This window comes from Cotesia typhae, unplaced genomic scaffold (genome assembly GCF_013202065.1).
Source record: "Cotesia typhae breed Kobodo isofemale line unplaced genomic scaffold, CoteBio_Ctyphae contig_44, whole genome shotgun sequence".
Lineage (NCBI taxonomy): Eukaryota > Metazoa > Arthropoda > Insecta > Hymenoptera > Braconidae > Cotesia > Cotesia typhae.
The window spans coordinates 1,040,496-1,063,407 of record NW_027423753.1 but is presented as its reverse complement, the minus strand read 5'-3'; the positions used below and the strand labels follow the sequence as shown (position 1 = coordinate 1,063,407).

The 22,912-nt window shown below is 28.6% G+C and overlaps 4 protein-coding genes and 1 pseudogene across 5 annotated transcripts; all 5 read right to left on the bottom strand.

Moving 5' to 3' along the window:
• Nucleotides 1–583: 583 nt before the first annotated feature.
• Nucleotides 584–2,591, bottom strand: LOC141528840 (putative odorant receptor 92a; annotated as a pseudogene).
• Nucleotides 2,592–3,581: 990 nt separating this feature from the next.
• On the bottom strand, nt 3,582–18,784 carry LOC141528839 (uncharacterized). Its single transcript, XM_074245093.1, has 19 exons — nt 18,645–18,784; nt 18,112–18,553; nt 17,737–18,031; nt 17,568–17,667; nt 17,391–17,504; nt 17,169–17,324; nt 17,010–17,060; nt 16,034–16,475; nt 15,950–15,953; nt 15,780–15,831; nt 11,671–12,031; nt 6,113–6,210; nt 5,891–6,046; nt 5,249–5,275; nt 4,551–5,028; nt 4,224–4,503; nt 4,063–4,162; nt 3,882–3,992; nt 3,582–3,797 (listed from the first exon to the last, which is right to left on the bottom strand). The coding sequence occupies exons 1-19, from the start codon at nt 18,651–18,653 to the stop codon at nt 3,582–3,584; spliced, it is 3,492 nt and encodes a 1,163-aa protein (XP_074101194.1). The 5' UTR covers nt 18,654–18,784.
• Nucleotides 8,223–9,700, bottom strand: LOC141528751 (odorant receptor 13a-like). Its single transcript, XM_074244963.1, has 5 exons — nt 9,232–9,700; nt 8,875–9,163; nt 8,712–8,811; nt 8,495–8,605; nt 8,223–8,438 (listed from the first exon to the last, which is right to left on the bottom strand). The coding sequence occupies exons 1-5, from the start codon at nt 9,698–9,700 to the stop codon at nt 8,223–8,225; spliced, it is 1,185 nt and encodes a 394-aa protein (XP_074101064.1).
• On the bottom strand, nt 12,645–14,407 carry LOC141528753 (uncharacterized). Its single transcript, XM_074244965.1, is given in 7 exon segments — nt 12,645–12,683; nt 12,759–12,869; nt 12,937–13,036; nt 13,242–13,351; nt 13,353–13,504; nt 13,564–14,017; nt 14,387–14,407. Coding segments are annotated over 7 exon segments (987 nt in total).
• Nucleotides 18,732–22,721, bottom strand: LOC141528754 (uncharacterized). 2 transcript variants are annotated; one of them, XM_074244966.1, is made up of 9 exons: nt 22,614–22,721; nt 21,670–22,535; nt 21,344–21,568; nt 20,255–21,129; nt 19,754–20,189; nt 19,491–19,665; nt 19,341–19,407; nt 19,164–19,258; nt 18,732–19,017 (listed from the first exon to the last, which is right to left on the bottom strand). In XM_074244966.1, the coding sequence occupies exons 4-9, from the start codon at nt 20,288–20,290 to the stop codon at nt 18,969–18,971; spliced, it is 858 nt and encodes a 285-aa protein (XP_074101067.1). In that variant the 5' UTR covers nt 20,291–21,129; nt 21,344–21,568; nt 21,670–22,535; nt 22,614–22,721; the 3' UTR covers nt 18,732–18,968. The 2 variants fall into 2 exon arrangements, with proteins under 2 accessions (XP_074101067.1, XP_074101068.1); XM_074244967.1 differs by lacking the exons at nt 21,670–22,535; nt 22,614–22,721 and having other exon boundaries at nt 20,255–20,568; nt 21,344–21,360.
• Between the last annotated feature and the right edge of the window lie 191 nt (nt 22,722–22,912).

The following is a 22,912-nucleotide window of genomic DNA, read 5'->3' as shown; positions in this document are numbered from 1 at the left end:
TTCCAAGAATTAAACTTGATCGAAACTAAGATATTTGTATCAATACATCGATAGTTTTCTTCGGATAAACATCTAATCTTCATAATATTGAAGTTAAAAATTTTTTTATAATTTTCTAAAAATTAAATTATTGGGAAAAAAAATTTAATTAAAAAATTCGGTGTGAAAATTAAAAAAAATTTTTTAAAGCATTTTTTTAATAATAATTATTTTAAAAATGGACTTTTCTGATTTTTTACAAATATTTTATTTATTTATCGAAGTTTTTAGTGACATATATAAGCTGTAAAAATTATTTTTACTGGCTAAAGTTATAAAAATGACATTTAGTAAAAATTGTCACCGACATAACAATGTGTTGCATATAAAAATTTTAAATATTAACACCAACTTGTTTTAAAACAATTACATATAGTTTATAAATCTTAGATAATAAATGAGCTTGTGCAAAACACAAATTCGTGGTGTAATAATGAAAAAATTACAACTACACAGAAAAAAAAATTACTTGAATCAAATAAATAATTTTGAAAAATTTGTCTAATTTTTTTTTTTTTTTTTTTTTTTTTTTTTTTTTTTCAGATTAAGCAGATTGTTCTGAAACCATAAAACTTCGTAAGACGGACAAGTATCCCATACTTGTTTTGGTGATCTGTAAAAAATTAATTTATTAAAAACTAAAATATTGAAAAGAAGAAATCAATAATATGTGCTCTTCCAAAATATTCATATTGTGACGAGTGATTATTTATTTTTAATATTTAATAAATAAATATCTCACATCAGTTAGAGTACTGCTCCCAAGAGTAACAAATGAACCAGCAGTTAAACAAAGTGGTTTTTGTGACCGCTTGATACAAAAAATAATATCTTTGACGCAATCTTGGGGCATGTTGTACCACTGACCAAAATGCATTGGAAACTTTTTTTGACTTCAGAAATAAAAGGTATTTATTAATAATTATAATTATCTACGTACAATTTACTGTATTAAAAAATAATTACTTGCGCTATTAGATTTTCACTGAGCGTACAAAAAACACACATGGCAAGATAAACCGTACTGATAAAAATGTAGTACGGGGTCAAATTTTTGTTGTCTCTGACAGTCCAGGACTGAAAAATGAAACATTTCAACAAACTGCAAGTTATTTATCCAGAGCTCACTTACAACGAGTATTTGGTATCCAATAAACGTCAACTATATACTTCCGTTCATAAAGTATATATCAATAACGACGGAGCGTAAGCACGTTTTATTCCCTCCCCCATTCTGTAATACACAAACTTTGAGTCCAATCAAATAGTTTTAATGTATAATCAGATGTAATTATTTATAACTGGGGTCAACATCATTTTGGGCCATAACTAGGTGACAAATTAATATTTTTAAATTTTTTTTATGATAAAAAATGTCGTGAAAGAAAAAAATAGAAATTTTTTTGCCTTTAAAAGTTGGAAAAATTTTTGGATCTCATGTTTTTGGATAAAATTTCTATTTTATCTTATTTTTTTTAATTTTTTTGATATATTTTTTTTTTAAATACATAAAAAAATGAACAATTAAAAAAAAAATAGGAATATTAAAATTTTCTAAAAATTTATTTGTAAAATCAAAAATTTAATTTCATTTAAAAAAATGAAAATTAAAATGGTTTACCCCACTTGTAAATATTTACCTCAGATGTACGTACTTGAGTAATCTGCTATGCTCAAAAATAATTTCATTGAGTTCTCTTCTGATGCCTTCATTCTTGTATTTCAGAGCATCGATCCTCGTAGCCAAAACAGCGAGTTTTTCGCTGACGTGAAAAGTCAATATTATCAAGAAGCATCCTGATGTAACGTGGCCGAACCCGACGATAAAAGCAAAGGGACTCCATGAGATGTAAGTCAACACATAAGTTCTGTAACTATTTATTTCATAAAAAACGTGAAATTTGTACGGCAAAGGATACGCAGCGATATTGAATGTAGAATTTCCTTCTAAAAAAAAAGAAGAAATGAGATAAATTTATTTGGAGTCACAAGATGATACTCTGACTAACTTACGCGGCGGTGAAGCTAATCCCGAAGTTATAGGCCGCAGGAACCAAGAGCTGATGGTCCAGAATGAGAAAATCGACGCACACTTTACGAACAATTTTCCTTTTTTCATAAAAGTCATGAGCTCGTAAACTTCCTCGGAAGTTTTGTAAGCGCGTTCGTGATAATCCTTCAAGGACTCGGACATTACTTCCCCCAAAATCTTGATGTACACTCTCAGTATCACTGTACCTACGTAAATATGCGTAAAGGACAGAGTTTCTGTGAGATTGCCGATAACTTTCTTCAGATTCGGAAGGCAGAAAAATAAATTAACGTACTCGGTGAACATTGCGTAAGTGAAATACAAAAAAATTAAATTCGAGAGGTGATAATTCGGCTTTAGTGGCCAAACTCCGATGCACTTGGACATAAATTTTATCCAAGCAAACGCTTTTACACCGTTGTCCAACTCTCGCTGGTCCTTAAATTATTTTAGATTTTTTGATTATTAAATTATTTGTTTGTATTTTAAATTAAATACTTACACGGGTGTATATTTCCATGTCTGTTTTGTTTGACGGATAACGTAAAAATAATGGGAAATGCATTTTGCGCAACTTTCGAAGTAAACTTTACTTTCATAAGTGCAACAGAGGATTGGAAAGCTATTATGTAAACAACAATTTAACTCAATTATATGGCTTTGTATAATTAATATAATATGCAGGCAATAGCTTCCGAGAAACCCCGTAACAATGGCGTCCATGATGCGCTCTGGATTTCAAACACTACTTAATCTTCCTTCAACAAACATCTAAGTTTATACTTCAATAATAATTTATATTTATTTCATTGATTTACAATTGTGTTGAATATTTTTTGTTTTGAGACAAAAGAAGAAATTTTAAATTAAATACTGTGCAAATAATGTAAAAATTCAGAAACACTTTATTTATTTTTTTAGTATTGGAAAATGACAGTAATTTTTATTTGAGAAACTTTTGAGAACTTAACTTATTATAAAACTGTTCCTGCGCAGTGCTATCGTCTTCTTTAATGTATTTCTTCAAGTTCAGTTCCGCAAGATGGACTTAAGTTTTTTTATTTAGTAAGTTTTTTGAGCAATGTTTTATGTCATAAATTTATTTTATTAAAACATAATCGATTTTTTTTTAATTTAAGGCTTATTTTAGTGAAGATATATAATAATTTTTACACAGAAAAAACAAAATTCTTGCGCCAAGAAAAATTTAAGAAAAACAAAAGTTATTTTGGAGCAAGAAGAAATTTTCTTGGCTCAAGAAACTACCGATTGGCGTAAAAAAATTTTTAAAATAACTTTATTTTTTTTTTTTTAGCAAACAACGATGAGTTTTTTTATTAATTAAGAGTACTGTAACTTACAACGAGGATTTGATACCCGATCAAGCACAGCAAATGAGAAAAAATTGATAAAGCTCAACTATCAAGTTATAATTTTATTTTATTAAATAAATTTTGCATCAATTTTTTTACAAATTTCTAACAACACCAGATAGTAAATATTGAAGACTTTAATTTACAATTAAAACATTTCTCAGCACTGATAAGTAACCCATGGCTGTCTTCGTAACTTCGGTTAATGTTCCGTTACTAAAGAATGCGAATTTTCCAGCTTGCAATGCGAGTGATTTCTGCGATCTCGAAATGCAGAATATTATGTCATTTACATACTCGCGTTCCATTGTGTACCACTCGCTATTCCAAAAAGCTTCGGTGACTTTGTTGCTCTAAATCCGTGAAAAAAAAAAAAAAAAAAATTGTGACTCTAAATCAATAAAAAAAAAATATAACAAGCTTTATAATTTAATTACCTCGGTAATAAGACGCTCACTAACGATGCATAATACAGTGATTATAAAATAAGTTGCAAATATAAAAATAAAGTACTGCATTAAATCCGAGTTCGGTCCAGTCATGAAATTCTAACAATAAATTCAATTATTTTATTTTTTTACAAATAAATTTATTATTGTAATTACTATTATTACTTACGATGAGTATCTGGTAGCCAATAATACATAAAAGTATCGTGCCGTTCAATAAATACACCAATAACGCAGTAGCGAATGCCTCTCGAATATTTTCGCCCATTCTAAAAAGTAAAACTTCTTTTTTACTATCAAAATTTTTTTGTTGTAAAAAATACTTCTTACTTCAACAACCGCATGTGTTCTTTAATAATACTCTTGAGATTAATCTTATATGTTTCTAGTTCTTCTTTCAGTGTGTTGATCCTCTCGGTCAAAACAGCCAACCTGCCGCTCAAGTGAAACACAAGGATTATTAAAAAACAATCTGATGTCATGTGACCAAACCCGCTGATGATAACATGTGGTCCATGGGAAAGATACGTCAAAACATAACTAAGGAAGCCATTCATTTCATAGAAAACATAAAAGTGATACGGTAACAGAAACTGCACTGTTTCATTGTCTTTCTCAACTAAAAATAAAAATTATTCCAGGTAAATTAATGTTGATTAATGGTGAAGCTCCCAATGATCTTACTTGGAGAGGCTGGAGTTGTCAACGGTTGCAAATACCAGGTAATTTCAGTCATTGCGATAAAAGTAAGAACTACTTTTGCAAATAGTTTGCCTTTGTTGATGTGGCTCATGAATATTTTTATTTCGATGGAATTTCTGAAAGCACTTGCCTTGTAATCATTTAGCGATTCGGTTATTACGTACCGCAACTCATCAATATACACCCGCAACATCAAAGTACGCACGTATATGTGGACAAACGCCAGGTTTTCGGTGAGATTATCGATAACTTTTTCGAAATTCCCGAGACATGTGTAAAGATCCACAAATTCTAGGATCATCACTGCGGTGAAGTAGGAGAAAGTAACGGTAAATAAGTAATCATTGGGGGCTATAGGCCACACACCGATGCCTTTTGAAATCCATCTACCCCAATCGAATATTTTTGCACCCTCATTTAGGTCTTTTTGTCCCTACAAAAATTATTTTTTAATTAATTACACTGAGAGAAAAATTTATTTTGATAAAAATTAATATTACGTTGATAAAAAATTTATTTGTTTTCAATTTTAAACAATTTTATTTCTTAGCTGAAGAAATAAAATTATTTAAAATTTTAAATTAATTAATTTCTTGTCTTTAATATTTAAAAAAAATTTTTTTTCTCTCACTGCAGTGATTCAAATAACTCACTTGTACCCAGTCTTCCATGTGTTGTTGGTTTCACTGTTACCAAGAGAATGACGCCACAAAACTAGTGACCATCTTTGAAGTAAACATCGTAGTAGGAGTTTCTGCGGATTTTACACCAATAATTGGGCAATTTCCAACTTTGAAGTTGATAAACATAAACTTCATTCTATACATAGTTATTATTTTTGTTGTTGGACTTATAATTCATAATGCATCAGTTTTTGAGGAGCTTCAGTTATTGTTAAACCATCAACAGTATTTCTTCAATTGATTTTTAGTGCTGAAAGTCCTGCGGTACGAATACACATCAAAGAAGTATAAATAAATTGTGTTTGATATCCGAAAGAAGAATATAGAGTTTTCAGTAATTGTTTATTTTGTTTTAAAAGTATCAAGAAAATAATTACAAAACACTTTGTTTGATAGTAACTAAAAATAATTATTCTATTTGCAATATTTAGACTATAAAAGGTTGGCCAAGAAGTAAACCATTCTTCATTCAGTCATCAAAAAATGTCTCAAAACTGATAAGTATCCCATACTTGTTTTTGTAAGCTGGAAAAAGTACAAAAATAAAAAATTGGGTGATTTTATAATCAAGTTCTACGAAAGAAGAAATAGTTTGCATGGATAAAATCTTACAGCAGTTAATGTATCATTACCAAAATATGAAAATTTTCCTATTTTTAACGCAAGAGGTGTTTGTGATCTGGCAATACAAAATTTTATATTTTTGACAGTATTTGGAGGCTTGTCATACCAATAACAGCTCCAAAAAGCTTCACTTATTTGATTGCTCTAAAATAATAATTTCAATTTAATTAATTGCATCAAAAAATGAAGATGAAAACTATAATTGCTTACTTCAGCGCTTAAACGCTCACTGACAACACAAAAAACGCTTATTATAAGGTACGTTGTACACAAATAAATCACCATTTGCACAACTTCTGAATCGGGACCTGTTAAAAAATTCTGACAACAATAAAATTTTTCCTAAACTCGCTTACTTAAATTATCCCGTACGTGAAAACAATAACTTTTTAGCATCGATCGTTATTACAACGATCCTATAAATTACTTACAAGCAATATTTTATATCCAATTATACAAACGAGTATAGAAGCACTCAGCATGTAAACCATTAACGATGAGCTGTACGCTTCAATTACCGTTCCACCGAATCTGAAGAAAATATTGGAAATAATAGTTTGAAAATAATTTGGTAAATATTTGAAATTTTTACTTTAATAATTTAGAATGTTCTGTAATTATATTTTCGAGTTCAATTTTCCAGACTCCGGCGATGCTGTTCAGCTCGTTGATCCTTTTTGCTAAAATTACTAATTTTGCTCTTAAGTAGAAGATCAGGGTGATGAGAGTACACTCTACTGTCGCATGGCAACATCCGTGGATATAAGTGATCGGTACATATGCCATGTAAGTCCACATGTAAGTATTTGAATCGTTAATTTTGAAGACTACGTAAGTTGGATACGGCAAAATGTATTTTGTTGTTTCATTTCTATTTTCTGTGATTTATTTTTTTATTATTTTTATTTATAATTAATTAGAATTATAAACCATTAAAATTAATAATTAATAATATAATAAATTAATTAAATTTATTAATTTATTTTTTTTTTTTTTACAGAAAAAACTTACCGAGATTTTGTTTAGCAGAGAGCGGCTTTAAAAAGTATGGATAAATAGACATTATCATAAAAATAATGGTAAATTTTATAAAGAATCTTGCTGAGTTTATGTAACTCATAAAAACTTTCACTTCCGACGAGCGCTTAAAAGTTTTAACATTAAAATCTTGGATCATTTCTTCAATAGCTCCGCCAACTTTATTAATATGCCGCTTCAAGAGCAGCCCTCGGATGAAAATATGAGTGAAGGTTAAATTAATAAATAGGTTGTTGAGCACTTGGTCAATGTCAGTAATGGAGCAAAACAGATCCGTGTACTCTAAAATCATTACCGTGGTGAAATAAGCAAAAGTTATAAAAAACACAAAATGATTGGGCGCCAGAGGCCACAGTCCAATAAGCTTTGAGGTTTTCATAGTCCAGGTGAATACTTTGAGCCCCTCTTCCAAGTCTCTCTGATCCTAAGAAATAATTTCTGTTATTGAGCTCAAACTTGTAAAAAAAACTTACTTTGTCTAATAATTCCATGGTTTTGTTTGCTCGACAAACAGTGAGTGATGAAAAAAGTTTCCTCGATCGTTGAGGAAACGTATTGTATTTGGAATATTATAGCAGTAATTGCCATGTTGTTTGAAAGTTTTATTTTTTATAAACTTTTAATCTATACAAAGTTTATTATGCAGCCATATTCGGGCAAGCGCGTTAATGTTTGTTTTTATTTACCGTGGTGAGACAAGCGCATTGAAGTTTGATTTTTTTACGGGTATTTTCAGTCTTTGTTATATACTTCATGAATGTACTTTCTTTAGAATAAGTTTTATTAGTTTGACGAGCTTGAGGTTTTTTTTTTAAGAATTTCTGTGTTACAATAACAGAATTTTGCATTAAAAAAAAAAAAAAAAAAAAAAAAAAATACTGCCATTTTTTTTACGAAAATTATAATATTAAGGTTTGATTTTATTAAATTAAAAATTTTAGTTTTTTAGAGAAATTTTTCAGTGAAGAAATATTAAATTAAGCAAGTGGATCTTTAGATAATAAATAAATCAAGAGTTCAAAATTCCAAAGAGTTTTTCATTAGTTACAACAATGGTGAGTACAAAAAAAATTTTATTATTTAAATTCTTTATTAACAATATTTGAAAATTGTAACAAAACTAGTAATTTTTCATCATAAATATGAAATCGTACATAATAGGTAAAACAATGGTTTAAAAAAAAAAAAAAAAAACATTTCTTCTTCTTTTTTGCAATTTAATTTTTAATTATCACTTTCTATGATTTTTGTATTAACCATAGAAGAAAATTTTTTTAACACATTACTCAATTAATAAAAAATTACGCAAGACACTTAAGTATCCCATGGCAGTTTTGGTGACAATTGTCAGCATATTATTGCCAAAGTGAGAAAATTTTCCAATTTTCAGCGTAAGTGGTTGCTGAGATATTTGAATACAGAACATGACATTAACAACAATCTTCGGCGGCATTCGGTACCATTCACAATTCCAAAAAGCTTCGCTAACTTTATCACACTGTCAAAAAAATAAATTTTACCTTTACGGTGAATTTTAATCGTAATTTTTCATACCTCAGACATGAGCTGCTCGCTGATGAAACAAAATACCGTCATTATGAGGTACACCGCAAATACATATATAAAAAATTGGACTAAATCCGCATCTGGTCCGGTCATGCAGTTCTAAAAAATTTTATTAACTATACATGCGGTATTTATTGCAAGAAATTGAAGAAAAGTTTATGATTGATAACTTCAAAAATAGTATAACAGAAGAAGAAATACTCACCACCAGTATTTTGTAGCCAATAACGCAAATGCAGATGGTTGTACAAATCATGTAAATCATCAACGACGTGCTGTAGATGTCGATGACATTGTTTCCGAATCTAAAAGAAGAAATGGTATAAAAAAATTACACCAAGAAAACACGACCAATGATCATTAAATACTTGAGCAATCTAATGTGTTCCACAATTATTTCTTGAAGATCATTTTTCCATTCAACTACTTCCATTCCACTCAGTCTGTCAATTCTTCCCGCTAAAATAACTAGTCTTCCTCGCAAATAATAAACAATAGTAATGAGGAAACACTCGACTGACGCGTGGCTGCATCCGTGGATCCATGTGTAAGGCGCAAAGGCAATATAAGTCAGCATGTAAGATTTTGAATCATTTATTTCAAAAATTATGTGACAGCGATAAGGCAAAAGGAACATTATCGTCTCATTATCACTGGCTGAGAAATAATAATCACAATTTATTTAAATATCAATTTAATGTCGTAAGAAAGTGGAATCACCCTACCTATAGGAGCTGGGGTTGTCAAAGGCTGAAAATACCAAGTAATTACGGTCATCGCCATGAAAGAAATTATTGACTTGACGAAAAATCGGCCCTTTTTGATGTAAGTCATGAATATTTTTATCTCCGATGGATTTTTGAAGCTATTTATACTAAAATCACCGATTGTGTTTTCAATTATTTTTTTAAGACTGTTCATGTGGATCCTCAAAATAATTCCACGGATATAAATTTGGGTGTACGATAAGTTTTCCGTGAGATTATCGAGGACATCGTTGAGATCATCCAGCGAGTAGTACAAATCCATCCACTCAAAAATCATTATCATCGTAAAATAACAATACGAGAAAGTAAAAATGTAATCATTTGAAGCTAAAGGCCACAATCCTACGGCTTTAGATACTCTTCTGCTAAAATCAAATATTTTGACACCCTCGTCCAGCTTTTTTTGATCGGAACTCAATTTTTCCATGTCTTCTTGGTTTGGAAACTTTATTGTAAATGACGGAAATAAACTCGCGGTACCATCGAAGAAACATATTGAACGTTCAAATGCTATACTTATAATTACAGCAATTTGGAAGTTTGTTTATTTCTAGGAAGTTTTGATAAGTTTTATCTATACACAGCTTTCAGTTGTGGAGTATTTACGGACTCACTGAGCACAAAGTGAACTGTACCTCACAGTTGTTATTCGAGATCTTGAAGACTGTTTGATACAATGTCTATAAGTACTCTAAATAATTTTCAATGAAATGACGCTTTCATCAGACTCAAATTTGAAGTATAAATTTTATTTTTGGAATTTTAATCAATGTGGTCATAGTGCATTCTGTTTGAAAGTGAAAATGTGAGTAATGAATGGTAAAAAAAATTACTAATATACTCATTAATTATAAAAACATTAAAAAAGCTGTATAAATATTTTATTAACGCTAGTATACGTTTATATTGAAGAAATATATTTTAAAATCCATGTCAGGATTCGAGATATGCTGAATAAATTTGTGCGTTTATTTCACAGCGGGTTATTAAATACCAATTGAAAGTTTTTTATCAGTCATTTTTTGTCGCTTCATTATACAATTTTTAATATAATGTCAGTACTTTATTTCTTCTCAATATAATCATTTATTGTAACAAATAGATTAATTAGAACCTTCTGTTATTATAAACCGACGCAGTACCGACAAATAACTCATCGCTAATTTTGTCGTCTGAAAAATTTCAAAATAAAATTTATAATTTTTAATTAACAATTATTAAGCACTGACACACATACATTTGTTAACGTGCTGATTCCAAAGTAAGAAAACTTTCCAATTTTTAACGCAAGAGGCTTCTGAGATCTTAGAATACAAAATGTTATTATTTTAATATATTTTGGAGGTATGTTGTACCAAGAACAGTTCCAAAAAGCTTGACAAACTTTTTGATTCTGTAAAAAAAATTTTTTTTTAATTACAAACTTTCAGATAAATTAATAAATTAATTACCTCTGCGATTAGGCGCTCGCTAACAATACAAAAGACAGTTATTACCAAGTATATTGTAAATATGTATACAAAACAATGAATTAATTTGATCTTTGGACCGACGATAATATGCTGTCAATATAAATAACAAATTTGGTAATTAATAAGGTTTATTATAAATTTTCACATGTGAAATTTTTTAATTTATTTTTTTTTTAAACAATTTTATTGCTAAAAAAATTATAAAAAAAAATTTATAACGTCAGAAAACTTGAGTGTCTTACTTACAATCAAAATTTGATATCCAATAATACACAAAAGTAATGTAGAATTTATCATATAGACAAACAATGATGATTTATATGAATTAATCACTGTTTCTCCTAATCTATATGAAAATTATGTAATATTATAAAAAAGCTAATAGTAAAAAAAGGTAAAAGTAAAAAAAAAAAAGTTAATTTATAAAATTACTTTTACTTTAATAATCTTGTGTACTCTTTAATGATGTCATTGAGATCTTTTTCATACAAATCTTTTTTTTTACTCAGAAAATGAATTCTTTCAGCGACAATGACCAATCTTCCGCTTATATAGTAGACGAGTGTTATCAGAAAGCATTCTGTTGAAGAATGGCTGAGCCCGGTGATAAACATATGGGGGGTGTACAAAATATATGTTATAACGTAGGATTTGAAACTGTCAATTTCGTAGACAATGTAAAATTGATAAGGCAAAATATATTTTATTGTTCCATTATCGTTCACTAAAAAATTGTTTAAATAATTTAAAATTATTTTTGTAAATTTTAAATTATTATTTTAAATATTTAAATAATTATTAAAATTAATTTTTAATATTTTGCAGAAGAAATTACTAAAATGTCCGGGAATAGCCAACGGTTGAAGAAACCAAATAATTTCCGTAATAGCGATGAACAAGATGATATACCTAGTGACACTCTTACCTCTGTTGATGTGGTTCAAGAAAATTTTGACTTCAGTTGAATTTTTAAAGGTACTAACATTAAAGTCCTGCATTGAGCTGTTAATCAGCATCCGTATTTCCTTGACATGGAACCTCAGAATCAGTCCGCGCACAAAAGTGTGAGTAAACGCAAGACTATCCGAAAGATTGTTGATAATTTTGTCCAAATCGTGAAGAGAATTGAAGAAATCCAACCACTCAAGACCCATCGCAAGGGTGAAGTAGAAAAATGTTATCACGAAAATATAATTATTGGGCGCCAGAGGCCACATTCCAAGGCCTTGTGACACTCGCCTACCCCAATTGAATATTTTAACTCCCTCATTCAAGTCTTTTTGGTCCTAAAATAGTGAAGAAATAAATTTTGTCGCTGGAAAATATTTATCAAACTTACGGAACTAAGTTCTTCCATGTTGATCCCTTGGAGAAACTTTTTAAGAATGACGGACTAGACCTCCCGGCGACGTCTGAGGTAAACATTTTTGTGGTAGGGATGTGGGTACTATATCTATAATTGCTCGGCAATTTAAACTTTTGTTTATACATTTAATATTTTTTAAACTTAAAACTCTACACAGCTATTATTGCGGTATTTCCTCGGAACTTCTATTTTTTACGGGAACTTCCCGTCATTTAAAGTTCTGCCAGCACAAGGATATAGTTTTTTGTCTAATAGAGTAACAAAGCAATTTTATTTACGCTAAATAATTTTTTTTATTTTCAACAAATACATAACATTATTTTTGGTGCTATATTTATTTTAACAGTTCCAAAAAAAAAAATATTTCTTTACAGTTTTTAATTCTTCATTTAATCATTCGTCTTCCAACAGCAAAAAGTTTCTCAGAACCTGAAAAGTTTTAAAGTTTAAGTTATAAATTGTTTAAAAAAATTTTTTTAAGGCAGTGAATAATTTTTAATAATTATTTTCAGTGCGATAAAATATTATCTACACTAACCGCATGTCCAAAACGCTTCAGACACTTTTTGAGACTTTTAAAATATAAAATAATCAATTTATAATTTTTATTAAAGTCCAAAATAATTTTTTTTTTATTGGACACTTACTTCAGCAATCAAATTTTCATTGAGGATGCAAAAAATTGCTATCACCATGTACATTGTCATGATGTAAACTATTAAAGGCATTATGTTGGTTTTTGGTCCTACGGTAAGAGTCTGAAAAATAATTAAATTATTAATTTATTTATTTATTTATTTTTTATAATTAATATTTCTAATTTACCAAAAGTATTTGATATCCAATAATACAAAGGAGAATTGTTCCGTTTAGTAAATATACCAGCAAGTTAACTGCATAAGAAACTTTTACATCTTCTCCCATCCTAAAAAATGTAATTTTTTATTTCTTCATTAATTAATATCAGTAATTTTTTAATTTTCTTTAATAAAAAAACTTGTTCTAAAAAATTATTTTTAAAAAATTGCATTTTTAATTTATTAAAATTTCTACAAGTTCATTTTTTTAATAATTATTTTTTGCTATAATTTATTTGTTAAAAAAATTAAAATTAAAATTAAATACTTTACTTTAATAGTCTTATATGTTCATCAATAATTAACTTCAACTCCTTTTTATAATTCGCAGGATTATCTCTTAACTCTTTTATTCTTTCAGCCAAAACAGCTATCCGCTAGCAGTCCCGAAGTCATATTTATAGGAATTAAAGGCCCGTGAGAGAGATACGTCAGAAAGTAAGTCTTCACGGAATTAATCTCGTAAAAAACGTAGAAGTGAAATGGCAAATTGAACTTCAGCGTGATGTTGTTCTCCGTTTCATTATTAGGTATTACTAAAAATTTATTTGACTATAATAATTTAAATAAAAATAAAAATTAGAATAATACTTGCCTTTTATTGCAGTGTGCGAAGTTGTGGGCCTCAAATACCACGAGGTCTCAGTCATTGCCGCAAAAGCAATGACGAACTTGGCGAAAAATTTTCCTTGTTTGGTATACTGCACAAACATGTCTATCTCCTTGGAATTTCTGAAGGCACTGACTTTCGAGTTCTTCAAGCATTCTCTGATCGCTGAACCTAGTTTGTGGTTGTGTACGCGCAACATCAATGTGCGGACGTAGATTATTGTAAACGACAAATTTTCTGTCAGGTTATCCAAGACTTTCTCGAAGTTCGGCAAATAAAAGAAGAGATCTACGTACTCCAGCAGCATCACGGCAGTGAAGTAGGCGAATGTTACGTTGAACAAGTAAAAATTTGGTGCCAGTGGCCATACTCCAATCCATTTTGACATCCATCTACCCCAGTAAAAAGCTCTAACACCATTTTCCAAATCGCGCTCATCCTAGGTAAGTCCAATTTTAATTATAAATTGATTAAAAAATTCTATATTCTTCACGTGTTATTAAAAAAATATTAAAAACCCCATTTTTTGACACCCCAAATGGATAATTAGATTTCTTCAATTATTATTTATTTTTTTGTTGAAAAAAATATTAAAAAGCAATTAAAAAAAAATTTCATTCGTAAAAAACTTGAAAAACTGTAAGTGCAATTTTTCAAAAATATTTTAGCAATAAAAAAATATTTAAAAAAAATTGCACTTATAGTTTTTCAAATTTTTTACATGTGAAATTTTTTCTTTTAATTTTTTTGCAATAATTTTATAAATATATAAACTATAAGACTAATGCTATTTTTCAATCTAACTTACACGATTGCGGTATTCTTCCATAACTTTTCAATTGAATAAATTTCACAAGAATGATAGTATAGAGCTTGCAACATTGTCCGAAGTAAACACTATTCAGTATGCAGTTCACTTGAAACCCTCGTTTTTTTTTCATTCATTTTGATACAATGTATCGTGAGGTCACCCACGCGAGTTTTTTAGGTGTACACAATATTTTACAATTTATTTATTTTCTCTGTAAGTACACATGGAAAAAAAAACTTGACTGAATTTTTTTGCTTGATCATGCGCGATGTTTGTCCGCTTGCAAACAGAATTATAGCTCAGTTCTGTGGAAACTTCCGAGGGTTTAACGCCTTCTTACTTATATCAAGTGATTTCAAGCTTGAGCAAGTGGGATTTAAAACAAAATTGATCGAAAGTTTGGCAATAAATTTATTTAACAGTATTTAATATTTTTTCATAAATTATAAAGTCTTGCGCTTTTTTTAAAACTAAACAAATTAGCTTGATGTAGGATTAAATAATTTGGTTCTGTAGAAAAAGATAACAAACTATAATTCAATTTCACTAAATTTATTTTGTGATATGAATAATTCCATAAAGTAACACCATTTTCAAGCCATAGAAGTGAGAAGAATATATGAAGAGAAGAGTTTCTAAAATACGTGTCAAAAAAGATTTTTCGTAACATAAATCATATCAGTTAACTCTATCCACTTCATTTAAATAATAAATCACAACTAATGATTATTATATATATATATATATATATATATATATATATATATATATATATATATATATATATATATATATATATATATATATATATTAATTAATAATATAACTAACAAGGTGAGCTAAAGATCTAATTTATTCATCTAAAAAGTTTCTCAGCACACTCAATTACCCCATCACAGCTTTTGTGACCTTCTTCTTTTGATTTCAATAATGTGTATTATAAAACTTACATTAGTCATCGTAACGTTATTGAATATTGTAAATTTACCGGCCGACAGAGCCAAAGGTTTTTGAGAGTGTTTGATGCAGTAAATTATGTCTTTTTTACAATCAGTTGGCAAGTCTTACCACTGACAATTGTAAAATGTTTCGCAACATTTTAAACTCTACAAAAATAAAGAAGAAATAGTAAGTTTTTAATAATAAAGAAGAAATAGTAAAAAAAATATTACCTCAGCAGTTAAGTGTTCACTAATCATACAAAAAATACTTAACAGCATATACATTTCGCTCATGTATAGAGCATATCTAAAAAAGTTTGCCTCTCGACCAGGAACCATGAAAGTCTATAAAAAATTACAAGATTAATATTGAAGATTAACAATGATGAAAATTAACTTACTATTAACATTTAGTAGCCGACAATGCAGATTATCACATTTGTATTTACCAAGTAAACTAGTAATCCAGCATTGTAAGCATCTTTAACGCCATCTCCCATCCTTCAAACAAAAAAATTGTTTGTATTTATAAATTTTTACAATTTATTTTAAAAATTTTTTGTATTTATAAATTTAGGGAATGATAAATATTATTTGATTGTTGTCATCAATGAAAAACTTAGCTGCAATAAAATTTATAAATCAATTAGAAGAAATCAACACGTGTTAGTTGTTATAAATGCAAGTTAATGATAATACTTACGAGTTGCTGCTAATGAACTCAAGTACCAAATTACTTCGGTTCCTATCATGAAACTGGCGAATCCTCTCACCAAAAATATGCCTTTATTAATAAACTGCATAAATACTTTTATTTCTTCAGAATTTTTGAAATCACTGACCTTGTAATCCTTGAATACTTGGGAATATATTTCACCAAGACTAGAAATGTTGACGCAAAGAAATAATATGCGGAAGTATATGTAGATAACGGCCATAGACTCTGTAACATTATCAACCAGCTCGTCAGTATTGTCGATTGATTTATACATATCAAACAATGCTAGAACCACGTAAATAATATAGTAAACTGAACATGTAGTGAACAAAAAGGAATTCTGCGATAATGGCCACAGACCAATTACTGACGATATTTTTTTAGTCCATTTAAATATTTCATAGCCTTTCTTCAGCATTTTTTGATCCTGATGAGCAATTTATTATCGTTAGTTTCATTGAAGAAAATTAAATTTTACTTTTACTTACTCTTTTCGCCGTTCTAGACTCATTTACATTTTTCATGCTTTCTTCCGTGAAGAAATATGAATTGTAGAAAAAAGCTTGAAAAAAATTACAGTGAATTGCTGAAATATAAATTTTAAAAACTGTTTTATAATTTTGGAAACTTAAACTAGCTGTATTAGCCCCAGGGGTACTCGGATCATCCTAATTATGCATCTTTTTACATGGTGTACTTCAATAGATCTTCAAATCAGATTGAAATGGTCTATAATTAATAATAATTTATGTCTTCAAGAGAAATTTTACGGCAATAAATAAATTACAGTTCAATCAAAGCATATTTATTTCGCACATAAATAATTAAACAAATTAAAAGAATATTATAAATTCAAATGGGTATCTAAATTTCTTGTCAGGGAACTCTTTGGTACTTTTAATTAGTTATAAACATCTTATCTTCCAAATAATAAATGGATTAACAGACGTTTTTATTCGGCGATCAAAAAGCTGCGGAGGACTGACAAGTAACTCAATGCAGTCTTTGTAACCTATTTAAAGAAGAAATAATCAATTATTATTATTATTATTATTACGGAGTTTTAAAAAAAATACTGTACGCTATATTCTTCTTAGGATAAAAGTTGTAGATAACTTACGTCTGTAAGAGTAACGTTACTAAATGTTGTAAATTGACCTGCCCAAAGTGCCAGCGGTTGTTGGGAACGTTCAATACAGAAAACAATATCTTTACCACAATCCATCGGCAAATTGTACCAACCAGTATTGTAAAATGCTTCGCAACACTTCAGACTCTAGAATGAAAAAAAAAATAATAATATTATGTATTGAAATGAAAATTAAATAAAAGATTTGATTACCTCGGCAGTCATATGTACACTAATTATACAATAAATACTTAACATCGCATACATTTCCATCATGAACAGAATAAATCGAACTAAATCTCCTTCTTGGCCTCCCGCCATGTAACACTATTAGAATCATTAATATTATTAATGTATTAACATTAACAATGATAAAAAAAATTTACTTACTATCAAAATTTGGTAGCCGACAATGCAAATTATTAAATTGGTATTTACTAAGTAAACTAGCAATCCAGCACTGTAAGCATCTTTAACGCCGTTTCCCATTCTTCAAACAAAAAATTTTTTGTATTTATAAATTTTTATTAAATTAATTAATTTTAAGTGAAATAATTACTTCAATAATTTACAGTGCTCAGCGATTATTTTATTGAGTTCCTTCCTAGAATCAGGGCCGTTTTCTAGCGCCTCAATCCTCATTGTCAACACAGCCATTTTTCCACTGATATAAAAGAGCAGAGAAATCAAAATGGAATCCACTGCCACATTTCCGAAGTTAAATACCCAAACCGTCGGCATAATAAATAAAAATGTCAAATAATAACGCGTCAAGCTATTTAATTCATAAAAAATATAAATTTCGTAGGGAAAAATAAATATTGTTTGATTGTTATCATCAATGAAGAACTCAGCTGAAATAAAATTTAAAAAGCAATTAGAAGAAATCAACACGTGTGAATTTTTATAAATGCAAGTTAATGATAATACTTACGTGTTGCTGCTAATGAACTCAAGTACCAAATTACTTCACTTCCTACTATGATACTGACGAATCCTCTCAGCAAAAATATACCTTTATTAATAAATTGCATAAATACTTCTATTTCTTCAGAACTTTCGAAATCATTGACGTTGTAATCTTTGAATACTTGGGAATATATTTCATCAAGACTAGAAATGTTGAAGCGAAGAAATAACATACGGGCGTATACGAGGACTACTACCGAAGTCTCCGTAATATTATCAACCAGCTTGTCGGTATTGTCAAATGATTTATACAAATCTAATAATGCTAAAACCACGTAAATAGTATAATAACAAGCACCTATGCCAAATAAATAGGGATTTAATGATAATGGCCACAGACCAACGACTTTTGAAATTTTTTTTGGCCATTCAAATATCTTAGAACCTTTCTTCAATGCTTCCTGATCCTAGTTAGCAATTATTAACCATTAATTTCAATATTATTAATTATATTAAATATTAATCAATAAATTATTAATTAAATTTGTTTTTACTTACACCTTTCATTTATCTTCTTTTCTTCACTAAAATCGGAAGATTTAAATTTTAAAGTTCACCTGGAATATTTCTAACTTTTAATCTAAATTTTCCTTACTCATTATTTTAAAAAATATCTTTATTAAATTATTAAATTGCATTCATAAATAATTTCGCCGTCTTAAAAGACAATATTTATTATGCAATCTAGATCTTTCGACAAACCAACACCATTTACATGTCGCTTTCTTCTAAAATTACAACTAAATTTACAAAAATATAATTAACATCTAATAACAATAACAATTTTTATATAATGTTCTTCTAGACTGAATTATCCTTTAATTAAAAAATTTCTAAGGATACTCTAGTAACCAACCGCAGTTTTTGTGACCTATTGAGAAAAATTTTTTTATATTAATTACTTCATATAATGATCGGGAAGAAATATATGTTGTATTAATGTAGTTAAAGAAATTGCATAATATTCCATTATTAAAAATTATTTCTTCTCGTATAAAAATTTTATAAAAAAATTACCTCTTCATGACACAATAAATAATTAATATAAGATACATTTGCAGGATGTAAAGGATATACGTGATAGCTTTCGACTCTCGGCCAACCATGTAACACTATTAAATTTTACAACTTATTAATTTTATTAATAATCTATTAAATTAATAATTTACCAAAAAAATTAATAATTGTCCTTACTATTAACACTTGATAGCCAATTATACACATTACAAACTGGATATTTAAGTACAGCAACCAGTTGGCTCTATGAAAGTTTAACAAATTAAAATTTTCATAATAATCTAATTTTTTTTACAATTATTTCTAAATTTAATTTTTTTAATTTACTTCAATAATCGACTGTGCTCGGCGATTATTTTATCAAGCTTTTTCCTAGACTCCAGGCCGCCATGAAGCGCGTAGATTTTTACTGTAAACACAGTCAATTTTTCGTTAGTCAAAAAAACCCGAGATATCAAAATGCAATCCACCGTAGAGCCTTCATTAATTAAATTAATCAAAACTAAAAAATATAAATTTATATTTACTATTGTTTTACGCATGAAGATCCTTAAAAAAAAAAAAAAAAAAAAAAAAAAAAAACTACTTACACAATGAAGACAATAACGCGTCAAAGTAATAAAAAAACTCTGAAGAAATAACAAAAATACTCAAACCTTTTAAAATAAATCTACCCTTATTAAAATACTCTATAAATAATTTAATTTCACAAGAGTTTTTAAAAAAACTGACAGTGTTATATTCAATTAGTCTTCCAATTTGATAATTATGAACTCGAAGCATCACAATTCGCACGTAGATAATTGTTGAGCCTAAATTTTCAGTGAAGATATCGATAATTTTATCTACGTCGTCAATAAATTCATAAAGATCTATCACTTGCAAAATAATTACGCAACTAAGATAAAGTATGTGAAAGTAAAATAAATAATAATTGGGAGCTAGAGGCCAGAATTCTCCCATAATTCTTGATATTCCTTTAGTCCATGGGAATGTTTTAAGACCTCCATCCAAGTTTTTCTGCTCCTACAATTGATAAAACGTTTATAAATTTTATTAAAGCAAAAAGACAGAGTTGTAAACTCACTTACACTTTCCATGTTTTCTTCCCTTGATGATTGAAGCATAAATGATGAGAGAGAGCTTGCGACAAACTCCGAGGTAAAAAAAACTGGGTATACATCCTGACTATACTGCGCAATTAAAAGTTACTCCATTGTTTGTTTTTGAATAAACTTTTATCTGCGGGAAAACTCTCCCTGCATATTAAATGTTGTCTGCTGTGAAACTTTTTTAAACTTTTGGTTTAAGCTTGCGCAGTTTATACTCAGCGTTCTTTTAAGAGTGCAGTTCTTTTAAGAGGATCACAGAACTAGAGTGTAACTGCGATCAGTATTGACGTGATCTGCCTACAAGTTTAAACAATCTATTTCTTCGCATGGTTTCAAGTTTTGAAAGTTATTTAATAATTGGATTTTTACACGTGGTGTTTATTTTTCAATTATTTAGTACACTTTTTTTGTGAAAGAAAAAATACAGGTGGTTATTTTGTAATAAAATTTAATTTTACTTGCGTAAAATTATTTTGTGAGCTAGATAATTCTTCAACAAATCAACACCGGAATTGATCTATAGAGATTAGATTAATTTTTACACAGTAAAAAATGTTTTACTGTGTAGAAAGATTTAAGAATTTTTAGCTTATGTTCAAAAATGTATTTTTTTTGTAAGTTATACTATAATAATAATAATACTATAAATAATTATTTGAGAAGAAATTTTATTGGTGAATAATTTTATAATCATTCATTAATTAAAAAATTTCTCAATATACTATCCGAGTTTTTGTGACCTATAAAAGAATAATTATTTCTTGATAAGCAACCCAGATAGCCAGTGTAGCACTAGTTTGGAGTCAGTTTAACGGTAAACGACATTTGGATGCAAGTTAATCGAAATCTACGGCCTACAATTGAATACAAGTTGTTATTATTATTGTTTATTTATTTATTTAATTGATATAAAAAGCAAATATATAAAGCGGTGTATTAAACACTCAATCATCACCAAATAATATAACAATGAATATATATTGAAAAAAAATTTTAAGTACAGTATATATTATATAAAATATACAGTACGAAAAAATATAAAATTACTTATCGTTATAAAATACTCACCGTGAAATAAAATTCCCAACAAGTACAATGAATATGAAATTATTTCTCAGGTCATGTAACACTATTTACATTAGGATTTTAATTAATTAATGTTAATGGTAATTATTTTGTTTATTTTGTTTGGAAAATGAAGAATATTAATTTATGATTAATATTTGTACTTTACTATTAACATTTGATGGCCTAGTACACTTGTTTCATTGTTATCATCAATGAAGAACTCAGCTGAAATAAAATTTACAAAGCAATTAGAAGAAATCAATACGTGTGATACTGATGAATCCTCTCAGCAAAAATATATCTTTATTAATAAACTGCATAAATACTTCTATTTCTTCAGAACTTTCGAAATCACTGACGTTGTAATCTTTGAATACTTGGGAATATATTTCACCAAGACTAGAAATGTTGACACGAAGAAATAATATGCGGATTAGTTAAAGAATTTAGTTGAGAAATTTTGGTAATGAATTAAATTAGTGAATTTGGTATTTTGTATTAAAGAAATGTTAAGCGTAAAATTTCAGGAATTTAGAGAATTAGTAATTCGGATAAAGTGTGTATTGAGTTAGCGTCCGGTGGACGATTTTGTATGGAATTAGGGAGTTATTTAGAAACGTTGTATAGACGCCCGAGTCGGGGGCGCAGTCGGGAATAGGTTTTAATTGGTATTCCGTCAGGTTGACGAGGAAATTAAGATATTGAGATATTCCGTCGGAGTGACGAGAATAAGAAAATTGGTTATTTAGTTGTAAGAATAATTGGCAAGGGCCAACGTAGGTGAGAGGTTCTCACAATTAAGTTAGTTATAAGAAAATTGTTAAGTTTGTAAATTGATTGAATGAATCACTTTAATTGTTATAAATAATTTTTTTCTCAGTTTTATTTACAGCCTTTCTCGGACTTCTCACGACCCTGTCTTTTCCCTCTCATGCTTCCCCGGTTTCTGGGACACCGTGTCTAAAATCCCAGTGGCGCCCTTTCTAAAGAGGAAAGGGGTAGGACTAACTGGACCTGGGCTAAACCCCACGGTTACACCCTATAGGGCAGGGATATAGATCGGCTATACTTTAATTGCCGCACCGTAAAACTTTATAAAACTTTTTTTTTAGAACGATTATCTTCACGGTCTACAGACTGCAAACTTTTTCCCAGGGTTTTCATATTTTTAAATTTAAAGTCCTCCTCAGTACTGAAACAAACTAAAGACAGTGAATGTGCTCCGATAACTCAGTCATGTTATTTAAATTTCTTTTATTAACATACTTACTTCTTTTATATTCATTCATTAAATTGGAAAAAAAAAAAATATTTTTAAATTGCACTTAAAGTTTTTCATTTTTCGTGATAATTTTTTAATTTAATTTCTTGTGTTTGTGTTATAAAGGAAGGATCAAAGCCAATTAAAGTCAGGATCTTGGTAATGTTTTAATGCAAGCAGATTAATGTTTAAATATTGACTCTTGGCTGTTGCTGATGTGTGTAATATTTGATTTAATAAATAAATAAATTATATAACATAATTTTATTTATTAATTATATTATCATAATATTTAAATTTAATTTTTA

What these genes read in the sequence shown, in the direction of transcription:
- LOC141528751 (XM_074244963.1), bottom strand. Translation starts at nt 9,700, where the DNA reads ATGGAAAAATTGAGTTCCGATCAAAAAAAGCTGGACGAGGGTGTCAAA. An exon ending in GACAACCCCAGCTCCTATAG is followed by an intron (nt 9,164 to 9,231) that starts GTAGGGTGATTC and finishes ATTATTTCTCAG; the next exon opens with CCAGTGATAATGAGACGATA. An exon ending in GCGAGCAGCTCATGTCTGAG is followed by an intron (nt 8,439 to 8,494) that starts GTATGAAAAATT and finishes TTTTTTTGACAG; the next exon opens with TGTGATAAAGTTAGCGAAGC.
- LOC141528839 (XM_074245093.1), bottom strand. An exon ending in GAGTTCATTAGCAGCAACAC is followed by an intron (nt 18,032 to 18,111) that starts GTAAGTATTATC and finishes ATTTTATTTCAG; the next exon opens with CTGAGTTCTTCATTGATGAT. An exon ending in GAGCACTGTAAATTATTGAA is followed by an intron (nt 17,668 to 17,736) that starts GTAATTATTTCA and finishes TTTTGTTTGAAG; the next exon opens with AATGGGAAACGGCGTTAAAG.
- LOC141528754 (XM_074244966.1), bottom strand. Translation starts at nt 20,290, where the DNA reads ATGCTTCAATCATCAAGGGAAGAAAACATGGAAAGT. An exon ending in TTGGCTATCAAGTGTTAATA is followed by an intron (nt 19,259 to 19,340) that starts GTAAGGACAATT and finishes AAAATTTAATAG; the next exon opens with TGTTACATGGTTGGCCGAGA. An exon ending in ATTTATTGTGTCATGAAGAG is followed by an intron (nt 19,018 to 19,163) that starts GTAATTTTTTTA and finishes TTTTCTCAATAG; the next exon opens with GTCACAAAAACTGCGGTTGG.